This window comes from Theropithecus gelada, chromosome 15 (genome assembly GCF_003255815.1).
Source record: "Theropithecus gelada isolate Dixy chromosome 15, Tgel_1.0, whole genome shotgun sequence".
Taxonomy (NCBI): domain Eukaryota; kingdom Metazoa; phylum Chordata; class Mammalia; order Primates; family Cercopithecidae; genus Theropithecus; species Theropithecus gelada.
In genome coordinates this window covers 8983160-9000604 of record NC_037683.1, presented here as the reverse complement: position 1 = coordinate 9000604, position 17445 = coordinate 8983160, and the positions used below count along the sequence as shown (strand labels likewise).

The 17445-nt window shown below is 49.7% G+C and overlaps 1 protein-coding gene across 10 annotated transcripts in view; it reads right to left on the bottom strand.

Moving 5' to 3' along the window:
- Nucleotides 1-4506: 4506 nt before the first annotated feature.
- Nucleotides 4507-17445, bottom strand: part of FNBP1 (formin binding protein 1) — a 161705-nt gene continuing 148766 nt past the window's right edge. For 5 of the 10 annotated variants that reach the window (XM_025360746.1, XM_025360747.1, XM_025360750.1 and 2 more), the window contains 2 exons: nucleotides 13089-13247; nucleotides 4507-7781 (listed from right to left, as the gene is read on the bottom strand). In XM_025360746.1, coding sequence (XP_025216531.1) covers nucleotides 7774-7781; nucleotides 13089-13247 — 167 coding nt within the window. In that variant the 3' untranslated portion in view covers nucleotides 4507-7773. Of the gene's footprint in view, nucleotides 7782-12494; nucleotides 13248-17445 lie in introns of those variants that run through there. The other 5 variants (XM_025360744.1, XM_025360745.1, XM_025360748.1 and 2 more) reach the window with 1 other exon arrangement.

The window sequence follows — 17445 nt, the reverse complement described above, 5'->3', positions numbered from 1 at the left end:
GCATCTGAACCTTCTGCCGTCCTAGGAGTTTGTCCTCGTGGGCGTTAGGCAGCTGCTTCCTCAGACTAAACATCTTAGACCAAGGTTGTGACTGGCCTGGACTGTGCCTAATTTTCTGTTTTTTGAGATGGAGTCTCTCTCTGTCGCTCAGGCTGGAGTGCAGTGGTGTGATCTTGGCTCACAGCAACCTCCACCTCCCAGGTCCAAGCGATTCTCCTGCCTCATCCTCCCGGGTAACTGGGATTACAAGCACGTGCCACCATGCCTGGCTAAGTTTTGTATTTTCAGGAGAGACAAGGTTTCACCATGTTAGCCAGGTTGGTCTCGAACTCCTGACCTCAGGTGATCTGCCCACCTCGGCCTCCCAAAGAGCTGGGATTACAGGTGTGAACCACCGTGCCCAGCCTCCCTGGCTATTTTTCAGGTGGAGCTGAACTCAGAATGACGTCACCCTGGCTCCCCTAGGCTTCTGCTTCCCTACCCCTGTCAGATACGAGTGCACAGAAACATTTCAGCATATGCAAGGATAACACCATGACAAGGACCCACGATGGCACAGTGCCAGTTCCATGGAAAGCCCTGGGGCCTCCGGAGTCAGCCACCTCGCCCCACCCCAGAGCTGGCTTCTTGCACACAGTTCCCTCATCCCGCCTTTTTTTTTTTTTTTTTTTTTTGCTGAAAAAATTTTTATTTTTTTTTTTTCTTCTTTCTTTTTTTTTTTTTTTTTTGAGACAGAGTCTCACTCTTGCCCAGGCTGGAGTGCAGTGGCACAATCTCACCTCACTGCAACCTCTGCCTCCTGGATTCGAGCAATTCTGCCTCAGCCTCTGGAGTAGCTGGGACTATAAGCATGTGCCACTACGCCTGGCTAATTTTTTTTTATTTTTTTTTATTTTTATTTTTAGTAGAGACGGGGTTTCACTGTGTTAGCTGGGATGGCCTTCATCTCCTGACCTCGTGATCCGCCTGCCTCGGCCTCCCAAAGTGCTAGGATTACAGGCTTGAGCCACTGCGTCTGGCCAAAAGCGTCATTTTAAAATTGAGCTTTCTGACTGTGCTCATGCCTTTAACACCTTCCCGGCAACTTTCTGCTCCTTGATGAGGAAGGCACACTTGATCCTGTCGGGAACACGTTCACACAGAAGCACCAGATGCCCTGCTGACGGGTTTTTTGTTTGTAGACAGGGTCTCACTGGGCTCAAGTGATCCTTCTGCCTCAGCCTCCCAAAGTGCTGGGATTACAGGCGTGAGCCACCGCGCCTGGCCGCTTGCTGACACGTTTTTGGTTTGGGGCGGTCTCATAGGAGCTTTAGGTCTCACAGCACAAACCCCTGGAAGTCAGCCCAGGCCTACGGCACGTGCAGACTTTGGCGCTTTCCCAATCTCGGTATAAAGGTAAAGGATTCTCTTCCCAGGGGTTCGGGCCGGCCTAGTGTTGTTAGAGGCTGTCTTCTAGGAAAGCCTGTGACGGACGGTTTGTGAAACTGGGCCGTGCTGAGTGCCTGTAGACCGTGTTCCCGGAAGAGGAAAAAACAACCTTGGTCTTTATGTGGGAGACTCTAAGCACTATTTTTGGCTTTGTTTACATTTGAAGGTTAGATACGTGTCGATCCACGTGATTGACATTGAACATGGAAAATGAGAATGAAAGAGTTTTGTCTGGAAGATTTATTTAGGAGGTTTGGAGATCTTGCACTACAGAAAGGTGAGCTGGAAGTAGGTACCAATTTGCCTTAAAACATTTCCTTATATTTTCCTTTTAAATACCTGGCTTTTAAGGAATTCAAACTTAGATGTCAGGATCTGAACTCTGTGGTTGATTACTGAGCAGGGACAGGAAGCGCTCCGTGGCTGGGGAGGCCGGGCTCAGGCTCCTTCTCTGCGCTGAGCCAGGGCGTGGCTCTAGCCGCGCTTCCTCGAGGAGCCGGAAAGGCGCCTGCACAGTGAGGGAGGCCAAGGGCCACCTGCCACCTGCCTCCGTGGTTCTGTCAGCCGTGGCGCTACTCATAAACCTGCATCCGAATACATTTGCAAGGTGCAGCCACCCAAAAAGTGTATTTCCCACCTTTGTTCTGTTTTAAATTCAGTGCAAACATAAATTATCCTGAGGATCTTAATGCTACCTAATTTTGAGCCCCAGAGAGCCTTGAGGGAAGTGAGTGGGGGTGGGCGGGGGGTGTTCGGAATCACAGTCCCCTCTGGCTCTTCCCTTCTGCAACTTCACCTACACAGAGAGACACCTGCTACCTGGACAGAGCAAGGGTGAGCTGGGCACAGAAGAAACACACGCCTTTGGGGAAAGCTAGGAGCAGTAGACAGCCTAGGCAACGTATGTTCTGGAAAGGTGTCCCGGGGTTTCTCAGGGTGCAGCCTCCATTCCTTCCTTCCATTTGACCCGTGACCAGCCTAGATGAGGGGGCCTATGGAGAGCTGGACCTGGGAACAGGTTCTGAAGGGTAGGGCTCGGCGCAGCATGGCAGCCAGAGTCTGTGCAGACTGAAGGGATGCGGCCAGCCCTGGGCTGAGACATCCCTCCAGCAGGTGCCGCAGGGCAGAGGGGAGCCTTCTCCATCCCCCACGGGGAGAGTGGGTCTGCGTTTTCTCCCAGCTTTCGGCCCCTTAGCTCTGCAGACAAAAGTAGGGTCCTTCCTCTGCTTCTTCTGTACCTTTTGTGGTCCAGAGATGTCCCCGGCTGATGTCACTATACCATCTGGAGGTCTAACGGCAAGCACGAGTGCTCAAGTCAAGGCCAAATGGGCACTCAGTGCGACCCTGGAGAAGCAGCTGACACACCAAGGGGCGGCCACGTGCCTGCTGGCAGCCTTCACACCCTCATCCCGGGTCTCAGAGGGCGCTGGCAACACAGATCCCTGCCTGCCCTCTCAGGAAAGGGTTGCAGGGCCAGGGGAAGGGCGGCCGCCTCGAGGCGGGTGCGCAGAGCCAGGGAACCCGTCTGGATGGTGGCTGTTTCCCACCATCCTTCTCTGGCAGCAGCAGTTCGAAGTGGGGCTTCCAGGCTGTCCCATACATTTCACGGTTTCTGAGTCTTTTGCTTCAATTAAAAAAAAAAAAAAACTGGGGGCATGCCCGAGCCCCGCCTCTGCCCACCTCCTCCTTCCTCACCGCAGGGCTCCCTCCTTTCTCCCTCCACTGCTGCGCTCTGTTGTCTGCTCCCACCAGGGGTCCCCACCGTCTCTGCGGACTGAGGAGCCGCCTCCCAGGCCCGGGCGTGCCCAGGGTGGGTGGAGGGCGTGGGGCGTGGGGCGGGCCGGTATTTCCTGACCCGCTGGAGGAGCCGGCCCCACAGGCTTGTGGCCTCCCCGGAGCCGGTGAGTCAGGAACTTCCTACTTCAAGAGGCTTCCCCAGTGCAGCAGAAAACCAACTAGTAGTCCTCACTGCTCCCGACCTCTGTGATGTCCACACCCGTGGGAATGTGGGCCCCAAACCAGCAGGCTCTGCTGTAGGCGCCTCAGCGCTGGTGTGGCTCTTGGAGAAGGCTCTGGCGGGGCAGGTGGGGCGTGGGGGGGTTCACAGGTGGAGACAGCCCGTCTCCGCCCCGCAGACTGCTGGGCGCAGTCCTGAAATATTCTTCCCAAGTGGACTTTTTTGCTGACAACCTAGAGGAGAGGGTTCCGGGTAGGATAACGGTAGGTCCCCCTTGTTCCCTTGTGCCACGCTATGTCACACTGGGAACCAGGGATTCCCAGTGGCGCCTTGAAGCCAGCTGCACGCACTTGTGGGAGAGGTTCCCAGTGGCCCCTTATTGGTGCCCTCACCTCCTGCCCTCCGCAAGTGAGGACGCTTGGCATCAGCAGAGCTGCCAGGCCTGTACTTCGTATAGCTGCGAATACGTCATTTCCTGGACAACTGTTTTCCTAAAACAGTGCTTTAAAAAAAAAAAACAACAACCTCGGGACACAGAGAAGTGTGGGCACAAACCGATTGTATCTTTCCCCAAAAGGCCAGGGTGAAATTTTCAAAGCAGGCTGTGGAAACAGGGCCTCCCGCTGCACATGTCCAGCGGCTGCCGGGCACAAAGCGGCTGCCCTTTTGAGCTGTCCACATGAAACAGCTCCGCACTGCCTGCAGCCTCACAGAAACTACTGATTCCAGCCACGCCACCAGGAGTACCAGCTTGAGCACTGGTGACACGAGATCAATGAAACTCAGGCGCGCCCTCATTTCACCACCTCCTCCTGCCCCAGCCCCAAGCAATGGGGTCCCCAAAGAGCTAGAGTAGCAACCAGTTGAATGTGCATGCAAAAAATACTCCTAGCCATAAGGAGCCTCTCAGAATCCTTGCACTAAATCAGCCCGAATTTCATGTCACCACGGTCTAAGAGCCTCCCCATCCACTGTGGATGGGGGTGGAATTTAGAGCTGTCTAGGTCTCCAGCTCCTCCCAGGGGCCAGCTCCCCAGCCCAGGGGGTTTCCAATGACACCAGACTGCTTCCGCAACTAGGGTCATGTCTTCATGCAACACAATAGTCCCATGACACGGTGGCAGAAGTTATACTTTATTTTAACACGTAGAGGATTAACATATAGTTACAAGGTCAATATAAGCCTTCCAATGGAAGCTCTTTATTTGGTTTAATTCCATCTCCAGAGACAAACAGGCAACTCTAGGACCTTTACAGTGGCGACTGGCCTCACACAGCAAAGTGCCTCCAAAGTTTAGAATTAGTGCAACACACACACGAACGTCTTAAAGGTGCTCAACATCAGGTTAAAATAGAATTCTGGACCTTTAAAAAAAGTTTTTGGATGATAATAAGCACAGGAGGCAGAGCCAATAAGAAACATGAAACCAGTATTTCTGGAAAAACACTTAGCATTAACATCACTTTTTTGACGTCGTGTAAACCTTTCTTCTGTAATGACAGATGTTACCAAAAGCCATCGAGACCTTTGTGCTGTGCTGGTTAGACAGGCTGCAGGCTTATCTCCAAGGTGAGTGGGATAAAACCCCCCACGGAACAGCCCATGACAACCTTCCGTGCCTTTTTATACTTTCCCATCCTGCAAATGAAAAACTGGGTAAAGGACAAGTTCCTCTCTTTCATTTTGTTTCTAAGTACTTTTCAGGGCAGGCTCTTTTACAATTAGTCATCTTACAACACAACAGTATTCTAGCACGGCGGTGAAGTGACAGGCGGCAGATATGGGGCAGGAAGGAGACGCTCACGGGAAATTCCACGTTCTACTCTATGTGAACTGCTCCAGAAAAATACAGACATGATTTCACAGTAGGATTCCCAGAGTCAATGATACATAGGACAACTGACCTCCTCTAAGAAGCCCAGCTGGGGCAGCAGTGAGCTTTCCATGGAGCCACACGGACGGGCCAGGAAGCAACACCCAGGTTCAGCATTTAAGAGCACTCGCTGTAACATTCTTTTCGGACACGGGTGGTGGAAAAATTTAAAAACGCGGAGGAGTGATGGGGATATAAGCGTATCCTATACTGGGGGTGACGGTCATTCAAAGAGCAAATTACTGCAGCTTATACCTTTTTCACTATGTTGCAAGAAATGAATCTATCCTGACCCATCATATGAAAGATGCGATGCACATGCAGATCCCATTTTAAAGAACCGTTTCACATCCTCGTGGAGAGTGGTCCACTTGAGTTGGTGAGGTCAGAAGTTCCTGGAGATCCCTGTCGGCCCTGTTGGCGGGGGAGCCCTTGCGGAGCTGTGCAGACTGCCACACTCTCCATGCACCTGTTGGTTTGCAGGGACAGAGGCGCGGCCCTGACTCTTCTCACCCTGAGTCATCCCAGCTTGTCTTTTGTCTGTCAAGTTGGTCCTCCTGCGTGTAATGGGTGCACCATGCTTAGGTCACGGGTTGCAGGGACCGGAAGCCCATGGCTCTGCCGCAGCCCTGAGCCTTCAGTGGGCGGTTTGCAGTCCCCCAGGGAAGAAACAGTCAGAGAGGCTCATGCTCACCCGCTTTAAAAACCCGAAGCCACTTCCTCTTCACCTGCCTGGGCCTCCGTGCTTGTGGTTTCTCGTCCGGGAGGGCTGGCTGAGCTGCTCCGGAAGGGTGCTGTGTGGTCAACCCTGGTTGGCTGAGAGGAGCAATTTCCTGGTTTCCACGAGTAAAGACGGCCCCATCCCTTGGGACCTGTCCTTTCTGTCCCTGTCCCTTTGGCTTCTATAGGACTTCCTTGTCTTACATTCGTAAACAGCAAGAGAAACTGAGGATGCTTGAGGGGACCACCTAGTTACAAAGCCAAGCAAATAAAGCTGCCCGACGCCATCCCTAGGCTTCGGTGGCGCTCTCAGTCACAGGAGCTCTCAGCCAATGGTTCCTCTTGACCGTTTCTGCACCAAATGAGAGGAGGGGCTGCTCTGCTCTAAGGTGTAGGGGGCCACAGATTAGGGGATCTCAGGTTTTCCTCAAAGACCCACATGGGGAAAGAAACTTAGCTCTAAAAGCAAACTCAACTAATTCCACATGACCTGAAGAGCACGTGATAAATGGGGTGGTGGCGGCGGGATCCCTCAGCGGACCACGAGAGGCACGGGGTCTTTGGTGATTAAAGTGCTAACCTTGGTGGGGTGCAGTAGCTCACGCCTGTAATCTCAGCACTTTGAGACGGGTGGATCACCTGAGGTCAGGAGTTCAAGGCCAGCCTGACCAACACGGTGAAACCCCGTCTCTACTAAAAATGCAAAAATTAGCCAGGCGTGGTGGTACACGCCTGTAATCACAGCTATCTGGGAGGCTGAGGCAGGAGAATTGCTGGAACCCAGGAGGCGGAGGTTGTAGTGAGCCAAGATCATGCCACTGCACAACAACGCGAGACTCCGTCTCAAAAACAAAACAAAACAAAACAAAAAAACGAGAAGTGCTAACCTCTTTAGATGCTAATCCTGGGGCTCCTGGAAAGGAGAGGATGTTCGCTTTCCAATGAGCCGGTGCAGAGGGGAGGGCCTCGCTCACAAGCACATGGTCTATAGTTCTCAGGGACAGGGAAGTGATGCAGAGGACAGACGTGGGCTGCTCACAGCCGGTGGACACAGGTGAGCCAACAAGGCGAGCTGGAATTCGACCTCCAGCGTGGACCTTCCCAGGCCACTGAAAACAGGGCGCCAAACCAAAATGTGTGCGCACGCGTGTGTACTGGTGGGTGTGCCTGTGGGTGTGTGTGCACCTGCCCCCCGCCCACCAGATGCTCTCAGTTCGAGGGGATAGTGAAAGGGTCAATGTTTAGTATGAGGTGCAAGCCTAGAATCCAAAAAGGACCACTGAGGACCTCACAGACTCGGGAGAAGAGGAAGTGTTTTCAACAGCAGACAGTCGGGGACACAGGGATGACATCGAGTGCTCAGTCCGCCTGGTGTGCGCCGGACCTGCCTTGTCTCCTCAGGGGACCCGTGATGACATTTTCACTAAAGGCACTGTGTGAAGCGCGGAAGGGCCGCCAGGACGGGCCCGGGTGGACTGAGGGCCCAGGAAGGAGCAGGCGGGGGTGTGTGTCCCACCGTCTCAGTGGCCTGCGCGGGGTGGGTTGGGGGAGCGATGAGGACTGACCCGAGCCGTGGGGGTGGGCGCTGGCGAGGCTTGTCCCCCACGAGGTGGCCCGGGCTGGGCGGGAGGGCAGGGCCGCAGGGAACATGCTGTAGAGAGAGAGAGACCACCCCGCAGGGATGGGGCTGCGGAGGGATGGGCCGTCCACAGGGCAGGGCACTGGAGGCCTGTGGGGACAAGCAGACGGAGGCTCCTCCAGGAAGGTTCACCTGAGGCTCGCAGGCACTCCCCTCTAGGAATCTACAACACAAAGAGAAACAGAAAGAGAAACTCGCTGTTAGAGAGGATGGCGCGGGTTCCAGGCGGGCATTTTGCTCTTGGCTACAAACTGCACCGCCCTGGGAGGGGAGGGTAGTGGGAGGGGAGGGAAGGGGTGGGAGGGGGCATCTCAGAGCAATTGGTTACCACAGGGCAGGTCTGAGATGAGGAACTTTCACGGTTTTCTCTCCAGCCTTTAGCTGGTCTTTCCTTCAGGGTTAAGAGAAGCCCAAACAGGAGACTGATGAGGCCATCCGCCCCAGCTCATCTTTCTCACAAGTTTAGAGAGAAAGTAAGAAACGGAGGCCAGGGCTGGGCGCGGTGGCTCAAGCCTGTAATCCCAGCACTTTGGGAGGCTGAGGCAGGCAGATCACGAGGTCAGGAGTTCAAGGCCAGCCTGGCTAACGTGGTGAAACCCCATCTCTACTAAAAATACAAAAATTAGCCGGGTGTGGTGGCAGGCACCTGTAATCCCAGCTACTCGGGAGGCTGAGGCAGGAGAATCGCTTGAACCCAGGAGATGGAGGTTGCAGTGAGCCAAGATTGGGCCACTGTACTCCAGCCTGGATGACAGAGCAAGACTCCGTCTCAAAAAAAAAAACCAACCAACCAACCAAACAAACAAAAAAAAAAAAAATGGAGGCCGGTGCAGTGGCTCACACCTACAATCCCAGCACTTTGAGAGGCTGAAGAGGGAGGATCACATGAGCTCAGGAGTTCGAGACCAGCCTGGGCCACAACATAACCAGACCTCATCTCTACAAAAAAATTTTTTTTAATTAACCGGCACGTTTGCACGTGCCTGTAGTCCCGGCTATTCGGGAAGGTGAGTTGGGAGGATGGCTTGAGCCCAGGGAGGTCGGGGCTGCAGTGAGCCAGGATCGCGCCGCTGCACTTCAGCCTGGGCGACAGAGGGAGACCTCGACTCCAAAAAGAAGAGAAAAGAAATGCATCCGTTTCCTAGAATGGTACAAGGAACATGAAGGCCCGATTCTCTCAGAAGGAAACTCTTGGGTCTTTGGCAGCACAATGTAAAATCTTTGGTGAAAAGGAAAACCTGTCGTTCTGTATTCATTCAGCAATAAACCGTGAAAAGCTCGTCATCTCAAGGAGAGAGAAAAGAAACAAAAGAAAACAGACTTCTCAGGCCCTGAGTGCACGCAGGATCAGACACGGGAGGTGCCATCATTTAAAAAGGAGGAGGTGGGGGCGGGAGGCAGAATTTTTAAAAAAGCATTGGGCTAGAAAATTCCCTATTACTGGGATGAAAGAGTTAAATATTCACATTACACAGAATAATTTTCTTGGAAACATGAAAAGTCACTTAAAATACACAATACTGAGAAAAAATATAACATTTATTAGAGAGGCGGATATGAGGGTACAACTAAAAGATGCCAGAGTCTTTTCTTTTAGAATGAGAATAGAAAGAGACAATCATGTTGCTGTATTCAAACAAAACTTACTCAGAACCCCAGAGTTTCTAACAAACTCCAGTGCGGAGCCGCAGCGGGGACCTAGCTCCCCGTGCGAGACGCTTCGCGGCTTTCCGGCAGTTATAAAAACAGAAAGGTCATTAGGCAGCAGGAGAACCCATAAAACAAACAGATAAAAGTACAACATTAAAACAACTCATTCAAGTACTGCTTTGAGTTTTTAAGTTGCAGTCTATACACATGTATTCTGTGGGGGGAGTTATGAAAATATTTAACAGAGAGCAATCGAAAAATCGAAAAACCATAAAAGAAAGTCACAATCCAATGGACCCACAGGAAGTTACTCTAGTCTAAATAGTTTGGCAATTATTAAATAAGCACATCGTAGACACCACACACACACACACACACACACACACACAAAAGGTGCACCGGCATTATAACAATAAAACAGCTGCACTGAGTTATGGGCCTAAGAAAACAGTGGCTTTGCCCCATCAGATGGGTTTAAGGAGGGCAGTGTTTGTGGGCAAGTTGGACAGAGTTATAAACAGAGTAGGGCGGAAAGGCTTCTCTGTACGTATTCTTAATCTCTAAGTGTAACTTTCAAATAAAAGGAGAAAATTATATAAGTAGCTGAGATTTTGCTGTTTTTATTTTAACAGAGAACTGCTAGAAGATAATAAAGTATACTTTGGGTGGAAATGGAAATTCCTGGTTCTTTGGAATTTGGTTTTCTAATATTTCATGCATTGATGAGATGGACCTGAAATTTACAAAATGTCTTTAACTGTTTAGTCAATATTACAGAGATTCACCTGGTATAGTACTGAGACATACAACGTAATGATCACACATTTAAAATTACCATAAATGGATGTGCCCAGACCCCTCCCACCCCATTCCCCTTGAAACCAACTGAGCTGTTTTCTGAATTAAATTTGAATAACGAAGTAACTAAATTTGAATAATTAAATAAGAAAAAAAAAACCACATAGTTTGACCGAACGCCTTTTTGCAAAGCCGACTTTTACAAGGTTAATGCCGTCTCCCTATTTTCGAGTTTTTCAGTGGCTGCTTTGCTTTGTCCAGGAGTTCATAGACTGGAAATTAGTTTGTCATCGGATAGAAAGGTCATATTTTAACACCTTAGGTTTCCCATTCACTTGTTTACTGGGGTAAACAACTTCCTGCTGCTCATTGGAACAGATCCCTGTGGTTGAAGGGTCAGCTGATTTTCTCACTGCAGTGCTTACAAAGAGGCCTGGGGTCAGGATGGGCGGCTTGATTGATACTATGTCAGCAAAAGTATCCAGAAGTAGTTTGGGCCTGGCACGGTGGCTCACCGTGTAATCCCAGCACTTTGGGAGGCTGAGGTGGGCGGATCACTTGAGCTCAAGAGTTTGAGACCAGCCTGGCCAACATGGTAAAAACCCGTCTCTACTTAAAAAAAAAAAAAAAAATACAAAAATTAGCCGGGTGTGGTGGTGGGCACCTGTAATCCCAGCTACTCGGGAGGCTGAGACACAAGAATTACTTGAACCTGGGAGGCGGAGGTTGTAGTGAGCCAGGATTGTATTACTGCACTCCAGCCTAGGTGACAGAGAGTGAGACTCTGTCTCAAAAAAAAAAAAAAAAAAAGAGGCCGGGCGCGGTGGCTCACGCCTGTAATCCCAACACTTTGGGAGGCTGAGGCGGGCAGATCAAGAGGTCAGGAGATTGAGACCATCCTGGTTAACACAGTGAAACCCGTCTCTACTAAAAATACAAAAAATTAGCTGGGCGTGGTGTGGGCATCTGTAGTCCCAGCTACTCGGGAGGCTGAGGCAGGAGAATCGCTTGAACCCAGGAGGCAGAGGTTGCAGTGAGCCGGGATTGTGCCACCGCACTCCATCCTAGTGACAGAGCGAAACTCCATCTCAAACAAAAAAAAAAAAGTATGTTTTTTCAAAAATCAGGCTGTCACCAAGTAAAGGTTAACAGGCTTGTGAGAATCTTGAAACACAGCCACAAGCAACCACAACCCCCACTGGGTTCTGGAGCCCGAATGTGCAGCTACTGCTTGGAAAATCAGTTTAAATGGACTTCAGCTGATAAAATGAACCCACCAGGTAGAGGGAGGGGCTAATTTCCCACTTGAAAGTAGGAGGGACACAAGGAAATCACTTTCACAATCAAATGAAAAGAGAATCTGAGCCAGCACCTTCATTCTGACCCATTTGTAGTGGGTTCTCTATGATCTCGGGGTGGATTCTTGAAATGGGCACAGTGAAATGCCTGGCAACCATCTACGCATGCGACCAATTTCACTATCTAACCTCCCACATCAATGCCAATTTGAAAATGCAAATTCTCATGTGCCCTAGATTCCTTTCGATGTGATGAGACATTTTATTTCATTCTGGCTACAGTTTAATTGTATAAAATGAGCCAGAAATTCTAAAATCATTTCCAGTAAATCCAAACTTTGCCAATGATTGAAAGCAAAAACAAAAACAAAAAACAAAAGCAAACCCCCAAATTCTCTGAGCAGCAATGTGCTGAGATCTGAGATCTGTGTCTGTGGGGAGAAGCATTTGCTGCCGCACCACGTTTTATTTATAGCCCCACCTGGGCAAGGATGGATGCAGCTCTACTTGTAAAACCAACAGAAACAGAACCAAGTGTGAGAGAAAATCACAATGAGCTGACGCATGGACATGCTCTGCTTTTAAGTAACTGCATCTAAACAGCACTAGCACATCTGATCAACTGTCAATTTGGGCCGGGTGCAGTGGCTCACGCCTGTAATCCCAGCACTTTGGGAGGCAGAAGCAGGCAGATCACTTGAGGTCAAGAGTTTGAGATCAGCCTGGCCAACATAAGTGAACCTGTCTCTACTAAAAATACAAGAATTAGCCGGGCGTGGTGGTGCGCACCTGTAACCCCAGCTACTCGGGAGGCTGAGGCACGAGAATCGCTTGAACATGGGGGAGGTGGAGGTTGCAGTGCGCCACTGTACTCCAGCCTGGGCAACAGAGCCAGACCCTGTCTCAAAACAACAACAAAAACAACAAAAACACAAACACAACAACAAAAAAAAACCTGTCAATTTGATGACATTTGGAAAATCAGCAATGCCATGTAAAAATCAACTGGTCAATTCACTGAACTTTTCCAGGTTTCAGCTGGTTGTCTGGGATCATACAGATATAACAGGATACTCGTGATGCCCTACCAAGGATGCTGACCATGTTTAAGTAAAAATACACAGTTTTGATGCCAATATAAGAATCTTACTTACTCCTTTACTCAAGGAGAAGGAGATGTTATTTTACTTGTGACTTCCTCCCACGTGAATGAGTATACAATTTAACAAACTAGCACAGTTCAGTTTATTAAGTTACAATCTGTAACCTCCTAATGTCGCTCAGTGTATGGTGGACACTAGATATAAACAAGAAGAGGGACGTCTTTGGCACCTGCAAGATGTGTGCCGGCTTTTAAATTCAGAAAGATTGATTAGAAGCTACAGTGCAATTTTTTTTTTTTTTTAATCTACAGATACCACCAAAAGAAGAAATGCTTATCAGATTTCGAATGACACAGCTGTAAATTGGCGGTTGGCAGCTTTCCACATAAAATTTTCATCAGTAAGTGAAACTTGATCACAGCCCAAACTAGACAAGACAATTCAGGTGCCCGGACCCTGAAGTCCCCTGTGAGACTACAGGAACGCACGCACTGTGGTGCTCGCCAGCCAGTCTCTTGAGGAACTGCCTGCAACAGTCACGGTTGTGGGGAGAAACAACTCCATTTTTTTTAGAGTTTTTTTTTTTTTTTTTTTAATGGTATTAAATATAAGTCTTAGCACCTTTGGCATTTTTGTCCAAACAGACTTCGACATACGAAGTGGGGACATAACCCTCTTCATCTTCATTTCTCCGAATGCGGGTCCAGCCATCGCCTTTGTCTTCCTCGATGACATACAGTGTTTCTCCTTCAACCACGGAGATCGTTCCTTCATTCTGACCTGAAAAAGCAACATCAGGGTATTTTAGATGTCTTGGCAAATGCAGGTAGAAAGCCAACAGTGGCCTTTGCAATGAAACAAGTGTCATCAAAGATGAAGTCCATGCAAAATTCACCCCACTTGGTCCTTCTCTGACACACTGACCCCTCACCCACTGCCTCAAAACCGTCTCCTTCTGCACAGAAATGTCGGGGTTCTTACCTCTGTCTCTCTAGGGACCCTCTCTAAGGCCTCCAGGGGCCTCTTTCTCCTCCCTCCCAGAATGGCAAGTGTTTCCCCACCGGGAAAATCTTTGGTCCTCTTCTCTAGTCTTCTTCTGTCTCCCTTGGATCTCTCTTAGGGGAAAGGTACCCCCATGGCTCCAACTGCTTCTCTTTTGTCTGCTGGTTTTCTTGGGGGGAGCTGGGGGGATGGAGTCTCGCTCTTGTTGCCCAGGCCAGAGTACTGTGGTGCGATCTCAGCTCACTGCAGCCTCCGCCTCCCTGGTTCAAGCAATGCTCCTGCCTCAGCCTCCTAAGCAGCTGAGACTATAGGTGCGCACCACACCCAGCTAACCTTTGTGTTTTTAGTAGAGACAGGGTTTCATCATGTTGATCAGGCTGGTCTCAAACTCCTGACCTCAGGTGATCCACCTGCCTCAGTCTCCCAAGTTTTTTGTTTTGAGACACAGTCTTGCTCTGTTGCCTAGGCTGGAGTATGATGGTGCGATCTCTGTTCACTGCAACCTCTGCCTCCCGGGTTCAAGTGATCCTCCTGCCTCGGCCTCTTGAGTAGGTGAGATTACAGGCATGTGCCACCACGCCCAGCTAATTTTGTATTTTTAGTAGAGACAGGGTTTCACCATGTTGGTCAGGCTGGTCTCGAACTCCTGACCTCAGGTGATCTGTCCCCTCGGCCTCCCAAAGTGCTAGGATTACAGGCGTGAGCCACTGCACCCGGTCCAGCTGCTCCTCCTTAAACACTGTCCTCACATACTGCTTCCATTCTGGTACTTTCTGTAGCCAAGATTCCACTTTTCCTACTGTCTGCAGCACACCGCCACCTAGACATGGCCCCAACACCTGAAACAACACAGAGGAGCCTGGATTCACTGTTCTTCCTCCTAACTGTATCCTCCTCCTACTTTTCCACTTCCCCAGACCTCTCCATCCTCTCAGAAATGCAACTCTGGGAGCCATCTTGGCTTTCCTCTCCTTTTTCTTCCTGGCTTCTGATCAGCCCCAGATCTATGCAGTTTGTCAATGGCGGCATCTCTGTATCCATTCCTTGAACAAGGCCCCCAAGACTTTCTGCTAGGATCATTTCAAAGGCTGCCCCCCCCCCCAGTTTTCTGCAAGGCAAAGAGTTTAGGGAGCTGTTAATAGGGCAACAGGGAATGGGGGGGGGATGGTTGGAATATGAAGTAAAACTGTAGCTCTCAAAAACTGGGAACATTTAAACTGGTACTTCTTTCTTATTTTGTCACATTGAACATACAGTCTATTAAAGGCTCTGAAAAGTCCTGTAGTAAAGAAATCTGTAAAATGTATTTATCCCAGGGCTTCCCAAACTTACTTGAGCTCTGATTGCTATTTTTTAAAAATTTATTCATTATATTAAAATGCAACTTTTTCATAATTTTATTATTATTTATTTATTTTTTTAGAGAGACAGGGTTTCACTCTATTGCCTAGGCTGCAGTGCCGTGGTATGATCATAGCTCACTGTAGCCCTGAACTCCTGGCCTCAGCCTCCCAAAGTGCTGGGATTACAGGTGTGCTGCCACTGAACCTGGCCTGATAGCTTCTTTCAAGGCTTCCTTATTAATGTTCCGCAGGACATCATTTCAAGGTTCATCAGTTTAGAAACACTAAGCTAGTTTATCTTTTCTTTTCTTTCTTTCTTTTTTTTTTTTTTTTTTGAGACAGAGTTGCCCTCTGTTGCCCACACTGAGGGCAGTGGCGCAATCTCGGCTCACTGCAACCGCTGCCTCCTGGGTTCGAGCAATTCTCATGCGTCAGCCTACCGAGTAGCTGGGATTACAGGTACCTGCCACCATACCTGACTAATTTTTGTATTTTTAGTATAGATGAGGTTTCATCATGTTGGCCAGGCTGGTCTTGAACTCCTGACCTCAGGTAATCTGCTCACCTCAACCTCCCAAAGTTCTAGGATTACAGGCATGAGCCACCGCGCCCGGCCTAGGCTGGTCTTTCTAACCATCCTCCCTGTTTTCTAGTTGATCCTACACATCTGACAATGACTTTCCTAAGGTACAGCTCTGACTGCATCAACACCCTGCTAGAGGCTGAGCTTCAGTAGCTCTCAATGTTTGCCACTTTTAAAATCCAGATGTTTCTCTAACCTCGCCCCCACTGGCACTTCCCACTTTGTAGTGCCACATTTCACTATTAGGACTTAAGACATCTAAGCTCCAGCCACACAATGCCCATTTTTGGCCACACTCCCCATGCCATGGCAAGTTCTCCAAGCTTCCTTAAGGAAGTGACCTCATTCTCCCTTGTCCTCCCCATTCCTCTGTATCCCTCCTCTGGCAAACACTGCAAGCTGTCTGCTTTTATTTTTATTATTGTTGTTTTTTTTTGAGAGGGAGTCTCACTCTGTCACCCAGGCTGGAGTGCGGTGGCGTGATCTCGGCTCACTGCAAACTCTGCCTCCTGGGTTCACGCCATTCTCCTGCCTCAGCCTCCCGAGTAGCTGGGACTACAGGTGTCCACCACCATGCCCGGTTAATTTTTTTTGTATTTTTAGTAGAGACGGGGTTTCACCGTGTTAGCCAGGATGGTCTCGATCTCCTGACCTTGTGATCCGCCTGCCTCGGCCTCCCAAAGTGCTGGGATTACAGGCATGAGCCACCGCGCCCGGCCTATTTTTATTTTTTGAGAGGGAGTCTCCTCTGTTGCCAGGCTGGAATAAAGTGGCACGATCTTGGCTCACTGCAACCTCTGACTCCTGGGTTCAAGTGATTCTCCTGCCTCAGCCTCCCGAGTAGCTGGAATTACAGGCACGCACTACCATGCCCAGCTAATTTTTGTATTTTTAGTAGAGATGGGGTTTCACCATGTTGGCCAGGATGGTCTCGATCTCCTGACCTCATGATCCACCCGCCTCAGCCTCCCAAAGTGCTGGGATTACAGGCGTGAGCCACTGTGCTCAGCCACTGCTCGCTCCTTAAGTGTGTCTGCCTGATCTCCCTCCAGGCAGGTGCCATATCATACGACCTGCATCTCCCCTCTTCACGGGCCTTTACAAGACAGGAGCGCTATAGATATTAAATATTAAATGAATGGATGAAATGATCATCCTCCATATCATCCGCTGCAGTGAAGCAAGAACCAAAAGTCAAAATATACAACCAAATAATAATCATACCATAAGTAGGATAAAAGCATAGTAGAGAAAGATCTGGAAGGCTGCTGCTGCTTTTTTTTTTTTTGAGACAGAGTCTGGCTCTGTCCTCCAGGCTGGAGTACAGTGGTGCTATCTCAGCTCACTGCAAACTCTGCCTCCTCGGTTCAAGTGATTCTCGTGCCTCAGCCTCCCAAACAGCTGGGATTACAGGCGCATGGCACCACGCCTGGCTAATTTTTGTATTTTTAGTAGAGATGGGATTTCACCATGTTGGCGAGGCTGGTCCTGAACTCCTGGCCTCAAGTGATCTGCCTGCCTCAACCTCCCAAAGTTCTAGGATTACAGGTGTGAGCCACCGCACCCAGCCAGATCTGGAAGGCTTCTAAAGAAGGTTCTGGTCACAGAAAGAGAAGAGTGTGGCTAGGCACAGTGGCTCACACCTGTGATCACAGCACTTTGGGAGGCTAAGGCGGGAATACTGCTTGAATCCAGGAGTTCAGCACCAGCCTGGGCAACATAGTAAGACCCTGTCTCTACTGAAAAGTACAAAAAGTACAAAAGTACAAAAATGAGCTGGACATGGTGGTGCTTGCCTATAGTCCCAGCTACTCAGGAGGCTGAGGTTGGAGGATCACTTGAGCCCAGGAGGTCAAGGCTGCAGTGAGCCATGATTGCACCACCGCACTCTAGCTTGGACAAGAGAGTGAGACCCTGTATCAAAAAAAAAGAAAGAAAGAAAGAAAGAGAAAGAAAGGAAGGAAGGAAAGAAGGAAAGAAAGAAAGAGGGAGGGAGGTAAGGAGGGAGGGAAGGAAGGAAGGAAAGAGGGAAGGAAGGAGGGAGGAAAGG